The 14,349-nt window shown below is 42.2% G+C and overlaps 1 protein-coding gene across 5 annotated transcripts in view; it reads left to right on the top strand.

The window, feature by feature from the left end:
• LOC111148006 (B-cell CLL/lymphoma 11A) overlaps window positions 1-12,867 on the top strand; it is a 101,487-nt gene extending 88,620 nt beyond the window's left edge. The window contains exons 4-5 of one of the 5 annotated variants that reach the window (XM_022504340.1): window positions 2,581-4,323; window positions 12,357-12,867. In XM_022504340.1, coding sequence (XP_022360048.1) covers window positions 2,581-4,323; window positions 12,357-12,448 — 1,835 coding nt within the window. In that variant the 3' untranslated portion in view covers window positions 12,449-12,867. Of the gene's footprint in view, window positions 1-2,580; window positions 7,058-12,356 lie in introns of those variants that run through there. The other 4 variants (XM_022504341.1, XM_022504339.1, XM_022504338.1 and 1 more) reach the window with 4 other exon arrangements.
• Window positions 12,868-14,349: the final 1,482 nt, after the last annotated feature.

Below are 14,349 nucleotides of genomic sequence, written 5' to 3'. Positions count from 1 at the left end.
AGTCTCATTCGTAACAGCCCTTCTCATTGACATTATGATTACACTAGATGCCCTCACGATCTAGAATATCTAGTTGATAGGAATACTAAAACGCGATAGTGAAAACTGTATGTTGTATGCTCATTATAAGATGAAATGCCATCTTCTCTGACCTGATGTTTGAGAAGAGAGGGTAACAGTATGGTGTGAACATATTGGAGCATGAGCACATCACTGGCTCTGAAAGCAAAATTTTAGGAAGTTCAGAGCAGCAAAAAAAGAAGGATTCCCCTTTAAGCCTTTTGGGGAGGGTGCAGGTGAGATCCTTGGAGCTGTGCCAGATACCTTTCGGCACTCACCAGTGGCCTTCCCGTTCACGGTGTGTGCGAAACTGGCATTGCTAATCAAGGGTCCAATCCTGAGTTTCAATCAAATATTATAATCTAAGATATGATTTTAAGGCATTTGGAGTGATGAAAGTGTTAAGGACTTGTTCCAGCTGACAAATCTCCTTTTTACTTATCCAGTTGGGATTGTCAGGCCAAATGTATGATAATAACACAGAGTCCTAGGGAGGCAAAGGAGAAAGCCACAGAGGGTCACGTTAGTTGGAACCAGATCGGTTTTTTCCTGCCTATTTAGGACCCAAGTCATTGTTCAACAACAACAAAAAATTTATGAAAATACTCTCAATGATGCTTTTTATTTCTCTTTGAAGAGAGGAGGCAAACAAAAATAGGCAGATAATGTGATACTAATGTCAGCGTTTTCTTTCAAAATCTTTCTGCCTTTTTTTTTTCTCCCTCCACATTAGGCAAATGTTGGAAACCTAATTTTGGTATCTTATCATCTAATCTTGTTAAAGAGATTTACCCAGGAGTGGGATATATTGAGTGAGATTATAAATGCATTGTAAAGTAAATTACAAGGTCAGGGCAGGGAGTCCATTATTCAGACAAGTGCTTGAGCAGGGCTGGCTTGTTTTGGAATGCAAGTGTTTGGGGCTCCTGAGAAGACCCTGCCAGCTTTTCTTTCTGACTTGCTAAATGGAGGAATCATAACTGATTAATTTTCTTATTCCCGCTCTTTAGCTTCATGGTGGATTTTTTGCTTTAAAAAAAAAAAAGTTACTGACACATACTAGCTGGGGGCCTTAAGCGATTCATCTAGTCCCCCTTTTAAAAGACGGGCTCACGTTTATTCCTCGCTTGTGTTTTACGTACGCCTTTTTTGGAATCCCTGGGAAGTTATCTATTTTTCTCATCCTTGTCCTTTGGCCACCAACATTTGTGCCCTTTTTAATGCTGTCGTTGACTGGTAAACTGTTAGTTACTCCCTTGGTGTATATACATTTTTAAATTTAGCTATCTCCAGAAATGAATGATTGTGAAGTCAAGCTGGCCCCTCTTTGCCAAAGTGGCATTTACCACTCTCGGGTTCTTTTCAGTGAGAGAGAAATAATGTGACTTAAGCAGGGCCCCTCTCCAGACGGCTTGGCTACTGGCCAAAGAGTTGACTAGCTGAACTGTATCTTTCTGTTTCTTTCTCAACTGGAGCTGAGGCTCAGCCGAGGGCGCAGGATGTTGTATAATTTGGTTCACGTTGTTAGCCTCTCAAAATAATGAGGAGGAGGCTAGTGTAGCATTTCTCAGCCTGCTGCCCATCATGGTGCTGGCTGCTTTAACTGTTCTTCAACTAGGATGCTGTGTCTGCTTAAGTTGGCACCGGCCACTGTTCCTAACTTCTCCAGACTCGCATTTCTTTGACTGGGGGACAATTCTTAAAGATGTGATCCGGCCTGTTGGTTAAATCCGAATTAAATTTCTCTTTTGAGATTTTTGCACTGTCCCTTGAGATAAAAAGGGGAGTCCCTATAGGGAGTTGTGGAACCAGAACTGGGACTCACTGATCCTCACACAGGCTGGGAGGTGAGAATGTCGCTAGCCTCTCTTCCACAGAATTACTTTATGCGTGTCTTCTCATTTTTAACAATATCAACAATTAGTGTGTTTCCGGCTAAGATTAAAAGCATCTCTAGGCCCACAGAGAATTGTAATGAGTTGACCTTCTCTTTTTTGATATCTCTATGAAATGATTGCCTCTTTAGAAAGTTCACCTGCCACCCAGGGGAGAATAGAACGATGGGATTTAGGAAGCAGGCAAGTTTCCCTTAGGTCACCTTGTCCAAGTGCATCCTTTAACAAATGAGGAAACGGAGTCCTGGAGATGAAGTAGCTTGCCCCAAACCACAGCTGGCAAAGGACTGGAAAGCTCAGATGTTTGCTGAGATTCCCTAGAATGTAGGGATCCTCATTCCCAAGCTAGAATTGGTCCAGATTTTTCTGATTTGGAGATTGGATTTAAAATTCTTAGAACTGAATGAAATGGCAGAAAGATTGATTGGACAAATATTTATTGGGCCTCAGTCACCAGATGTGCTGGGCACCAATGCAGGCTCGCAGAAGAATAGGTCAGTGAGGGCTGAGGCCTCTCGGGTTGAGGGCTGGGGGCAGGGAAGGCTGGAGGTGAAACATAAAGAAGCAATTGCTAATGCACTCCTCTGTGATGAAACATTGATGTTGGTGTTGTATTATTTTGCAGGTAAAGATGAGCCCAGCAGCTACACATGTACAACTTGCAAACAGCCATTCACCAGTGCATGGTTTCTCTTGCAACACGCACAGAACACTCATGGATTAAGAATCTACTTAGAAAGCGAACACGGAAGTCCCCTGACCCCGCGGGTTGGTATCCCTTCAGGACTAGGTGCAGAATGTCCTTCCCAGCCACCTCTCCATGGGATTCATATTGCAGACAATAACCCCTTTAACCTGCTAAGAATACCAGGATCAGTATCGAGAGAGGCTTCCGGCCTGGCCGAAGGGCGCTTTCCACCCACTCCCCCCCTGTTTAGTCCACCACCGAGACATCACTTGGACCCCCACCGCATAGAGCGCCTGGGGGCGGAAGAGATGGCCCTGGCCACCCATCACCCGAGTGCCTTTGACAGGGTGCTGCGGTTGAATCCAATGGCTATGGAGCCTCCCGCCATGGATTTCTCTAGGAGACTTAGAGAGCTGGCAGGGAACACGTCTAGCCCACCGCTGTCCCCAGGCCGGCCCAGCCCTATGCAAAGGTTACTGCAACCATTCCAGCCAGGTAGCAAGCCGCCCTTCCTGGCGACGCCCCCCCTCCCTCCTCTGCAATCCGCCCCTCCTCCCTCCCAGCCCCCGGTCAAGTCCAAGTCATGCGAGTTCTGCGGCAAGACGTTCAAATTTCAGAGCAACCTCGTGGTGCACCGGCGCAGCCACACGGGCGAGAAGCCCTACAAGTGCAACCTGTGCGACCACGCGTGCACGCAGGCCAGCAAGCTGAAGCGCCACATGAAGACGCACATGCACAAGTCGTCCCCTATGACGGTCAAGTCCGACGACGGCCTCTCCACCGCCAGCTCCCCGGAACCCGGCACCAGCGACCTGGTGGGCAGCGCCAGCAGCGCGCTCAAGTCTGTGGTGGCCAAGTTCAAGAGCGAGAACGACCCCAACCTGATCCCGGAGAATGGGGACGAGGAGGAAGAGGAGGACGACGAGGAAGAGGAAGAAGAGGAGGAAGAGGAGGAGGAGGAGCTGACGGAGAGCGAGAGGGTGGACTACGGCTTCGGGCTGAGCCTGGAGGCGGCGCGCCACCACGAGAACAGCTCGCGGGGCGCGGTGGTGGGCGTGGGCGACGAGGGCCGCGCCCTGCCTGATGTCATGCAGGGCATGGTGCTCAGCTCCATGCAGCACTTCAGCGAGGCCTTCCACCAGGTCCTGGGCGAGAAACATAAGCGCGGCCACCTGGCCGAGGCCGAGGGCCACAGGGACACTTGCGACGAAGACTCGGTGGCCGGCGAGTCGGACCGCATAGACGATGGCACTGTTAACGGCCGCGGCTGCTCCCCGGGCGAGTCGGCCTCGGGGGGCCTGTCCAAAAAGCTGCTGCTGGGCAGCCCCAGCTCGCTGAGCCCCTTCTCCAAGCGCATCAAGCTCGAGAAGGAGTTCGACTTGCCCCCGGCCGCGATGCCCAACACGGAGAACGTGTACTCGCAGTGGCTCGCTGGCTACGCGGCCTCCAGGCAGCTCAAAGATCCCTTCCTTAGCTTCGGAGACTCCAGACAATCGCCTTTCGCCTCCTCGTCGGAGCACTCCTCGGAGAACGGGAGCTTGCGCTTCTCCACGCCGCCCGGGGAGCTGGACGGAGGGATCTCGGGGCGCAGCGGCACGGGAAGTGGAGGGAGCACGCCCCATATTAGTGGTCCGGGCCCGGGCAGGCCCAGCTCAAAAGAGGGCAGACGCAGCGACACTTGTGAGTACTGTGGGAAAGTCTTCAAGAACTGTAGCAATCTCACTGTCCACAGGAGAAGCCACACGGGCGAAAGGCCTTATAAATGCGAGCTGTGCAACTATGCCTGTGCCCAGAGTAGCAAGCTCACCAGGCACATGAAAACGCATGGCCAGGTGGGGAAGGACGTTTACAAATGTGAAATTTGTAAGATGCCTTTTAGCGTGTACAGTACCCTGGAGAAACACATGAAAAAATGGCACAGTGATCGAGTGTTGAATAATGATATAAAAACTGAATAGAGGTATATTAATACCCCTCCCTCACTCCCACCTGACACTTCCTTTTTTCACCACCCCCTCCCCCATCGCCCTCCAGCCCCACTCCCCCGTAGGATTTTTTTCTAGTCCCATGTGATTAAACAAACAAACAAACAGAAGTAACGGAAGCTAAGAATATGAGAGTGCTTGTCACCAGCACACCTGTTTTTTTTTTTCTTTTTCTTTTTTCTTTTTCTTTTTTTCCTTTATGTTCTCACCGTTTGAATGCATGATCTGTATGGGGCAATACTATTGCATTTTACGCAAACTTTGAGCCTTTCTCTTGTGCAATAATTTACATGTTGTGTATGTTTTTTTTTTTTTTTAAACTTAGACAGCATGTATGGTATGTTATGGCTATTTTAAATTGTCCCCGATTCGTTGCTGAGCAAACATGTTGCTGTTTCCAGTTCCGTTCTGAGAGAAAAAGAGAGAGAGAGAGAAAAAGACCATGCTGCATACATTCTGTAATACATATCATGTACAGTTTTATTTTATAACGTGAGGAGGAAAAACAGTCTTTGGGTTAACCCTCTACAGACAGAATGGACAGCACTGAAACGAAATCTCTATGAGCTAAATGTCTGTCTCTAAAGGGTTAAATGTATCAATTGGATAGGAAAAAAAAAGGCCTTGAATTGACAAACTAACAGAAAAACAAAACAAGTTTATCCTATCATTTGGTTTTAAAATATGAGTGCCTTGGATCTATGAAAACCACGTTGATGGTTCTTTCTACTTGTTATAAACTTGTAGCTTAATTCAGCATTGGGTGAGGTAAGAAACCTTAGGACCTAGCATATAATTCTATATTGTATTTCTCACAACAATGGCTACCTAAAAATATGACCCACTATGTCCTAGTTAATCATCATTCTCCCTTTAGTTTAATCTTATAAGCAAAACTGATTATACCAGTATAAACGCTATTTTGCTCCTGGTGAGAGCTTAAAAGAAATGGGCTGTTTTGCCCAAAGTTTTATTTTTTTTAAATGATGATTAGATTGAATGTGCAACGTGCAAAAGCCCTGGAATACAATTAAATGCATTAGTAAGGAATTCATTTTATGAAGATAACTTGTTTTAAATAATGTCTGTTTAAAAAAATTCTGGCACCAAAAGAAATAGATCCAGATCTATTTGGTTGTCAAAGGGACAATCAAACGATAAACTTTAAGACCTCGTAGACCATATTAAAAACAAGAGACTGACGATAAGGTTTGACAGAGGGTAACAGGAAAAAAATATGTGATCTTTTAGCACAATGTGGTACTATTTGCCATTTTAAACTAGAACAGGTGTATAAGCTAATATTGATACAATGATGATTAACTATGAATTCTTAAGACTTGTGTTTAAATGTGACATTCTTAAAAAAGAAGAGAAAGAATTTTAAGAGTAGCAGTATATATGTCTGTGCTCCCTAAAAGTTGTACTTCATTTCTTTTCCATACACTGTGTGCTATTTGTGTTAACATGGAAGAGGATTCATTGTTTTTATTTTATTTTTTTAATTTTTTCTTTTTTATTAAGCTAGCATCTGCCCCAGTTGGTGTTCAAATAGCACTTGACTCTGCCTGTAATATCTGTATCTTTTCTCTAATCAGAGATACAGAGGTTGAGTATAAAATAAACCTGCTCAGATAGGACAATTAAGTGCACTGTACAATTTTCCCAGTTTACAGGTCTATACTTAAGGGAAAAGTTGCAAGAATGCTGAAAAAAAAAAATTGAACACAATCTCATTGATGAGCATTTTTAAAAAAAAAAGCTAAAAAAAAAAAAAACCTTTGCCAGCCATTTACTTGACTAATGAGCTTACTTACTCGGACTCAACATTGCAAGCGCTGTGAATGGAAAACAGAATACACTTAACATAGAAATGAATGATTGCTTTCGCTTCTACAGTGCAAGGATTTTTTTGTACAAAACTTTTTTAAATATAAATGTTAAGAAAAAAATTTTTTTAAAAAACACTTCATTATGTTTAGGGGGGAACTGCATTTTAGGGTTCCATTGTCTTGGTGGTGTTACAAGACTTGTTATCCATTTAAAAATGGTAGTGGAAATTCTATGCCTTGGATACACACCGCTCTTCAGGTTGTAAAAAAACATACATTGGGGAAAGGTTTAAGATTATATAGTACTTAAATATAGGAAAATGCACACTCATGTTGATTCCTATGCTAAAACACATTTATGGTCTTTTTTCTGTATTTCTAGAATGGTATTTGAATTAAATGTTCATCTAGTGTTAGGCACTATAGTATTTATATTGAAGCTTGTATTTTTAACTGTTGCTTGTTCTCTTAAAAGGTATCAATGTACCTTTTTTGGTAGTGGAAAAAAAAAAAAAGACAGGCTGCCACAGTATATTTTTTTAATTTGGCAGGATAATATAGTGCAAATTATTTGTATGCTTCAAAAAAAAAAAAAAAGAAGAGACAAACAAAAAAGTGTGACATTGTACAGATGAGAAGCCATATAATGGCGGTTTGGGGGAGCCTGCTAGAATGTCACACGGATGGCTGTCATAGGGGTTGTACATATCCTTTTTTGTTCCTTTTTCCTGCTGCCATACTGTATGCAGTACTGCAAGCTAATAACGTTGGTTTGTTATGTAGTGTGCTTTTTGTCCCTTTCCTTCTATCACCCTACATTCCAGCATCTTACCTTCATATGCAGTAAAAGAAAGAAAGAAAAAAAAAAGGAAAAAAAAAAACAAAAACAATGTTTTGCAGTTTTTTTCATTGCCAAAAACTAAATGGTGCTTTATATTTAGATTGGAAAGAATTTCATATGCAAAGCATATTAAAGAGAAAGCCCGCTTTAGTCAATACTTTTTTGTAAATGGCAATGCAGAATATTTTGTTATTGGCCTTTTCTATTCCTGTAATGAAAGCTGTTTGTCGTAACTTGAAATTTTATCTTTTACTATGGGAGTCACTATTTATTATTGCTTACGTGCCCTGTTCAAAACAGAGGCACTTAATTTGATCTTTTATTTTTCTTTGTTTTTATTTTTTTTTATTTGGATGACCAAAGGTCATTACAACCTGGCTTTTTATTGTATTTGTTTCTGGTCTTTGTTAAGTTCTATTGGAAAAACCACTGTCTGTGTTTTTTTGGCAGTTGTCTGCATTAACCTGTTCATACACCCATTTTGTCCCTTTATTGAAAAAAATAAAAAAAATTAAAGTACACAATGTAAGCTTCTTGTGTCCTCATTTGACACACTCTGTAAATTACTTTCAAGAAAATAACAGGTTTTAAGAGAAGGCCAGTCAGTCTTTTTCAGGATTATTTCTATGGGCATTTTGATGCGTGTATTATACCCTAAAGGAACATAAAGTGCTTACTATATTAAAATAGACATGTCTCAAAACATGGAAATAGTTTTTAGATTTTATAGTTCTAGAATAATTTTCAAGAAATGGAAAGTGTTTTCAGTCTGATGTTAAAAACTTTCCCTTCATCTCTTAACAATAATTCATTCAGATATAAATGAAAAATTTACTGGTAATAGCATCTTAAACTTTTATTTCTTTTGGATTTTTTGCTGTTCTTGTTGTCTGAAAGTTCTTTTTCTATTCTCCCTTCCCTGCCCTATCTTAGAACATAATGTAAAAAAGCTTTTTTTTAAAAAAAATCAGCTCTTTCGTTTCCATATGAGTCTTTCTTCATACCAAAAATAACCTCACTTCCCCCCCCCGCCATAAAAATCCAGAAACAAAAGCATCAGGTTAACAAGACAGAGAGAGAAAAAGAGAGAGAGAGAGAGAGAAGTAAACAGTAGTTTAGCCAGATGTGGCTAATCTGTGGAATCAGCCACTGATTTCCTAAGATGGATGGTGTTTGCCTTGTGATTCTGAGGTCCTAGGGACCAAAGATGGGACAGATCTTTTAGGTATTTTTATATTGTGTTCCTGGCTGATAGCAAATGAGGGGGGAAGTACCCTTCAGTGATCTTTTGCCCAACCAACAGATTTATGAAATGAAACATAGTCTTTGGAAAGCAGGTTAGGTCCCTTATTTAAAAAAAAAAAAAAAAAAAAAAAAAAAAAGCTCTCCTTAGAAATCTGTGTTGTCAGTTTTACAAATACTGCAACCTGCAGCATCTATTTGCTTTATTAAAGCACAGACTTCTCTGATCCTGTCTCCCTGTTCCCAATGTAGATGAATGGATACAACATTGCTCTTCTTTTTGTAAAAACCAAAACAAAAGCTGTTCTGTTGTCTTCTTGTGGTAGCATTTTTGTTGCTCAGTTCTTATGCCCTGGTGCCTGTGAGGTGGCCTTTTCATGTAATGCCTTTGATCTGAGGCAAGAATAGTTTTATCCTTCTAAAATGCACAGAAAGGAGGTGTATTTTTTTAAAGCCAGTTTGGGTGGGAAGTAGGGAGTGGAGGCAGAGAGGAATCCCGTAAGAGAGGATCTGTCTGGGGCTGGGAATAGGGGCTGGGATAGAGATGGACGTATCTTGCAGGACTTGGTAATTGGCAGTGAACTGAGAGGCGATTTCTGTGTTTTGAATTAGGTTACTTCACAACTGAATCCACAATACTAGTCAGGATAGAAATATTCCCCAGGGCCATGCCAGTTTTAGATGTGGTGACTTCTGCTTCACCATATTAAATGTCCATAAAACCGCTGTGTGTCCCTATTACTCTTTTATTAGGAGCCATGAGTGCAGCTGTGCAGGTTTTATATACGGTGTTCGTTTTAATTTTTCAGTATATGATGCTCTTAGCATAATTGGGTTTTGCATCCTGACAGACAGAATTAATGGTGGATACTGTATACTTACTTGTATGTTCAAATTTCTTAAATCAAATGGGGAATGGGGAGGGGTGCAAACATCTGGTGATAAATCACAGATTATGTTTGATTTACATGGTCCCGAAGTTAAATAAATTTATTGGGAGACACGTTCTTCAGGGTACTTAGTCTCCTGACTTAGTGAAGCCCTCTTATAAAATCTTACTTCTGAAGCTGAGTGAACAATAGGAGCCTGGAAACCTAGGCAACAGGAATATAACTTAAAAATGACATCTGTATCCAGGACCCCAAAATTTAAAATATTAATGCAAAATAACAAACATTTCCAACAGAGGATAAATTCCCGATTTTTTTAAAATGAGGAAATACTAAGGATGTTAACATTTTTCAGAATTCTCCAGTTTATGTGAAACCCCCGATGTGTTGATGCAATGTTCTCTACATACCTGAACTCTTAATGCTTAAGTGCTCCCTTTTGTCTTCCTTTGGAGAACAACTTAATAAACAGGAGTACCGCAAATACTACTTCGCACAGATTTTAACTTAGAGACCTTCCCAGTGCATGGATTACCTCTATCCCGGGACCATTTCCTACCTTCCTACCCTCTCTTTGTTTAGGACCTACAAAAGGACTGAAGCCAATACATTTTAAAGGTGGCTCAGAACACTTGGTTCTTCATTTGTACCAGCCATGGCAGGAAGTGTGAAGTAGTTGAGTTTTTCCCAGGGCATTCTGTGATAGGACTGTTTATTTAAATACCATTTTTGTATATGTAATAAGTACGTACTGTGTATATTCATAATGCTTGAAGTGAGAATTTGAAAGGAAGCGGCAGTAGGGGTTAGATATCATTTCATTTGGAGAAATAAGGAAATGAGGTGGTTTATTCACAGACACTAAAAGTTTGTTGAAAGTTTGTAAACTGGGATATTTTAGGCTTTCCTGAAAAGGAGTTGAGGAGCCTCAGGCCCCATCCTGTCCTGCTTTGAACACTTTCAGCTCAGAGCGTGAGGGAGGAAATACGGCGTTTTCTTTTTTTTTTTTTTAAAGATTCTTTTGCCCTCTGTATGCACACACAAACATGATTTCTTATGGCTGTGTTGTAGTCGTGTGTTCTTCATTATGATTCTGTTGCTCCATCGTCCCCGGGCCTGGTGTGTTCAAGAATGTACCCATCCCATTCTCTTTTCTTTTTCAGACAACTTCCCATTAAAAAAATGAAAAGAAAAAGAAAAAGAAAGAAATGTGAGAATTTTGCCAGTGTGAGGATGGGATTGGCAGTGTTCTTTAAACCTGCTTGGAAAAATGTCCTTTAAAAGCCTGTTAACTTTTAAAAAAGGCATGAGGCACTTAGCAAATTTTCCTAAGTGTCTCTTAAGGCCCTGCAGCTTTTCCAATTAAGAATAAATGAACCCATGTTTAGAGAAATGGACATCAGGACACATAGCCAGAATTGGGACTATGTACATTTATTTCAGGGCTGCTGTAGCTGCAAATAGTAGACATGGGTTGTTGGGTGTGCACTTTTGCTTACTGTCATCTTGTTATCCCATTAGCCCTCTGTTTCATTTAGTAAAACACATGGCCAGTGAATCAGCCTTTAGGGGGATGGGTCTGTTTCTCTCTCTCTCTCTGTTTCCCAGTGTCATCTATGGTCATGGGATGCGATTAATTCCTCCCTTGCAAACAGGAAAGGAGACCAATTCAGTTCACGTGGGTCATTGTACTTAAGAACCTAAACTTGCCTGAACACACAATTTCAGTGGTTGATCCAAATACTGTTTTTCCTTTCTGTAAAAGTGGCAAAGACTACTTAAAGGGAGTGAATATCAGGTCCTTGTGATTCCGCAGAAAAGGCAAATTAAACGATTTCCCCAAAGTCAATCCTCTAACGCAGGACCAAACCCCCCAGCCCCAAACCCATAAGGGGCTGTGCTTTTCAATAATGGTGAGCGTGGTACATGTCCATGCTGTATTTTGTCTGTTAGGGTTTTCAGTACTGGTAGCAGGTCGGACAAAGGGGTTCGATGGGGGTATCAGCCCACCTGGACACAGGAGGCCCCTCAGTCCGGGTCTCCACTGCGCGGGGGGAATTCAGGAGAGCAGCTGAGCTCCAGACCCTGGGCCTCCTGCGGCGCCAAGTCGGGGGAGAGGAGGCCCCAGGCCCAGGCTTCAGGTCGCCATGGCAACGAGCCCTGGAATGCCACAGTGGTAGCCCTCTTCCTCGGCACATCCGGACTCCCAGTTCTGCTGCTTCAAGTCAATGTACACAGCAAGGGAGGAACCCCGGAGGAAAATAACCACTCCCTTCTTCCCTTCACCATTGCCTTTCCCCCTTACCAAAAAGAAAAAAAAAAAAAGGAAAAGAAAACTGCATGTTTGAAAGAAACTACAGGCAGTTTTTGGTGCAATTTGGGAGCAACTATTTTGGGTTCTGGTTTTCTCTTCAGAGATTTGTTCGCCTCTTGTAAATCGTTGGCTGCTTTGACGTTGAACTTGATGACATTTCATGTTTTCGTTGTGCTGCTTTTACATCAATTTTGAGTTTCTGTTTCTTTATAATTTTATTATTATTTTAAGGAAATGTCCCCTTCCCCCCCCCTCCCCTGTTCTCCTCAACCAAAGGACTGTTTCCTACTCAGTTTTCTCAGTCATAAGGGAAAGTGTTTCCTTCCAGGTGTGTCCCGAGTTTATTAGGACTATCATACAAGCGGGTAGCGGGTCTGGGTCCCTGGTGGGGAAGGCAGGGAGGGAGGCATGGGAAAGGCACTCAGAGAGGTCAGAGATGTGGTGGGGGAGGGGACTGAGTTTGAAATCATGTTTAAGATGCCAGTGGCTCAACCTGTGGTGGATTTAAGTTATAGTTTTAAAAAGCTAGTTAGAGAACAGAAAATCACTGGGCCAAGTCACACCTGTACTTTTTTTTTTTCCCCTCCTCTGTCTCCAACCTCTTTCTAGGTTCTTCACACACCCCCATTCGGCGTAGTACCCAGAGAGCTCAAGATGTGTGGCAGTTTTCGGATGGAAGCTCGAGAGCCCTTAAGTTCTGAGAAAATTTGAAGCCCCCAGGGGCGGGGTGGACGCGTGCCGCCCAGTCGACATCTGCGTGGTCTGTCATCCTGCTAGTTTGTGATGTTTTCTGACAGTAGCCTCCAAGAAGCCGTTGTGCGAAGACAGAGTCCTGCAGAGTCCTCCCTGCCCGGGCCTGCAGTGCCATTTTATTTATATTTTTTAATAAAAAGTAAAAACAAAAAAACAGACCCACATTGGAACAGTGAATCAGTCCCATTACAGAGGGCCCCTGGACCATCGCTGTCCTGAGCAGCGTCCTGGCCCTTTTGAAACCAGCCAACCTAATTACCCGTATTGTGGAAATGAGCATGAGTCCCCCAACCCCTTGTTTCTATACATTCTATGTTGTCTTTTAAAAAGTGTGCTTAACATTGACACAATAAATGTTGGAGCTTTAGGTGGTGTTTGCTTGTTCTTTAATTATTAATGCTTACAAGACAATGCAGCTGCTTATGACTTTGTGTTTCTGTACCCGTTTCCTGCAGACATCCATTGGGTGGGTAGGAAGAACAGATTTGAGGAATGGGTAGGAGGTGTAGGAGGGGAAAGAGGTTACTGCTTATCAGATGGCATAAATTTTCAAGGAGAATCAAAATGCAAAACTTGGGAATAAATCATAGCAATATCATAATTAATGTAGTAGTAGTGTTGCTGTTTATTAATGCTGAAGTGTGGTTTTCCTAACTGTCTGACTTATAATTTGCATACCATTAAATAATGCATAATATGGCACGCTGAATTCTGTTTTTCAAATATATGCTTTTGGTGGCTACCATGCAGGATTTGAATTTGTCTTTTAATTTAGCTCAAGAAAGATAACGTCACTGGGTTAGTGGTAAATCCCAAAGAAGGTGATAAATGTCAGTAGTGGCTTATTAAATATTCTAATTTCAGGTTCCCAAACCTTTAGTAAATATATCTTAATACAGACAAACAAACACACATAAAACTTCTTTATTACTTACATTACTGTATCAGGAAATTTGGGGCAGATTTTATACGGGGTGTGTGGGGGGGGAAGTGGGGGAGGAAGGAGGTTCACATCAGAACACATGGTTACGATCATGACATCCATTCCTCAGAAATTAGTGACACAAATAAGTTAGGTCTACAAACAGGTGATAAAAATCCCTTCTGGTCCAGTTAATTTGTAAAAGAACTTTTCTCAATTGGGTGTTTTCCATTGCCTGGAGAACCAGAAGAGAACTAGAAACAATATAGCATATTAAAATAGGTTTATAAATAATAGAACTCAGACACCTGTGTATTATAGATTTACATATTGGCTGTGAATATAAGTGGGGAAAATCTTACCCACTCACCACTCTCTGGCTAGATTACCTAGCCTAGTGAGAAGATAGCAAAATAATTGGCATCTGGATTCTTTCCTGCTTATTCATCATAAATAATGACTTCTTATAGTAGTGTACTGCCTTCTACTTCATACAGTGCTTTCATGAACATTATTTCATCTGCTCCTCGTCGGGACAGATCTCACAACTTCCACTTCGTGGGTGAGGAGACTGAGGCTTGCCAGGGTTGAGGGCTTGCCGGAGGCCAGGACGATGAGGGGAGGGGAGGGGAGGGAAGCCAGGTGTTCTGGTGTCTGGTCCAGAGCTGATTTCACTGAACTCTATAACTGATCAAAGAGACTATCTCCCCATGTTAGCACACAAGTCATAAATGTTCATAAATGCACACACGTATGGCACACACACACACACACACACACACAGTCAAGGATGTGCAAACGTCAGGTCACACAAAGTTGTCCCTTCCTACCAACAGCTCTGGGCACTGCAGGAGGAGCTTGGAGCAAGGGTCCTTCCTTGCCATCTTTCCCGTGTCTTTTCCATGACAGATAAACAACCCTGATTGA

The sequence above is a fragment of the Enhydra lutris genome, unplaced genomic scaffold (genome assembly GCF_002288905.1).
Source record: "Enhydra lutris kenyoni isolate GAN:26980312 unplaced genomic scaffold, ASM228890v2 scaffoldscaffold18, whole genome shotgun sequence".
In the NCBI taxonomy this organism is placed as follows: domain Eukaryota; kingdom Metazoa; phylum Chordata; class Mammalia; order Carnivora; family Mustelidae; genus Enhydra; species Enhydra lutris.
This window is presented reverse-complemented; position numbering and strand designations above follow the sequence as displayed.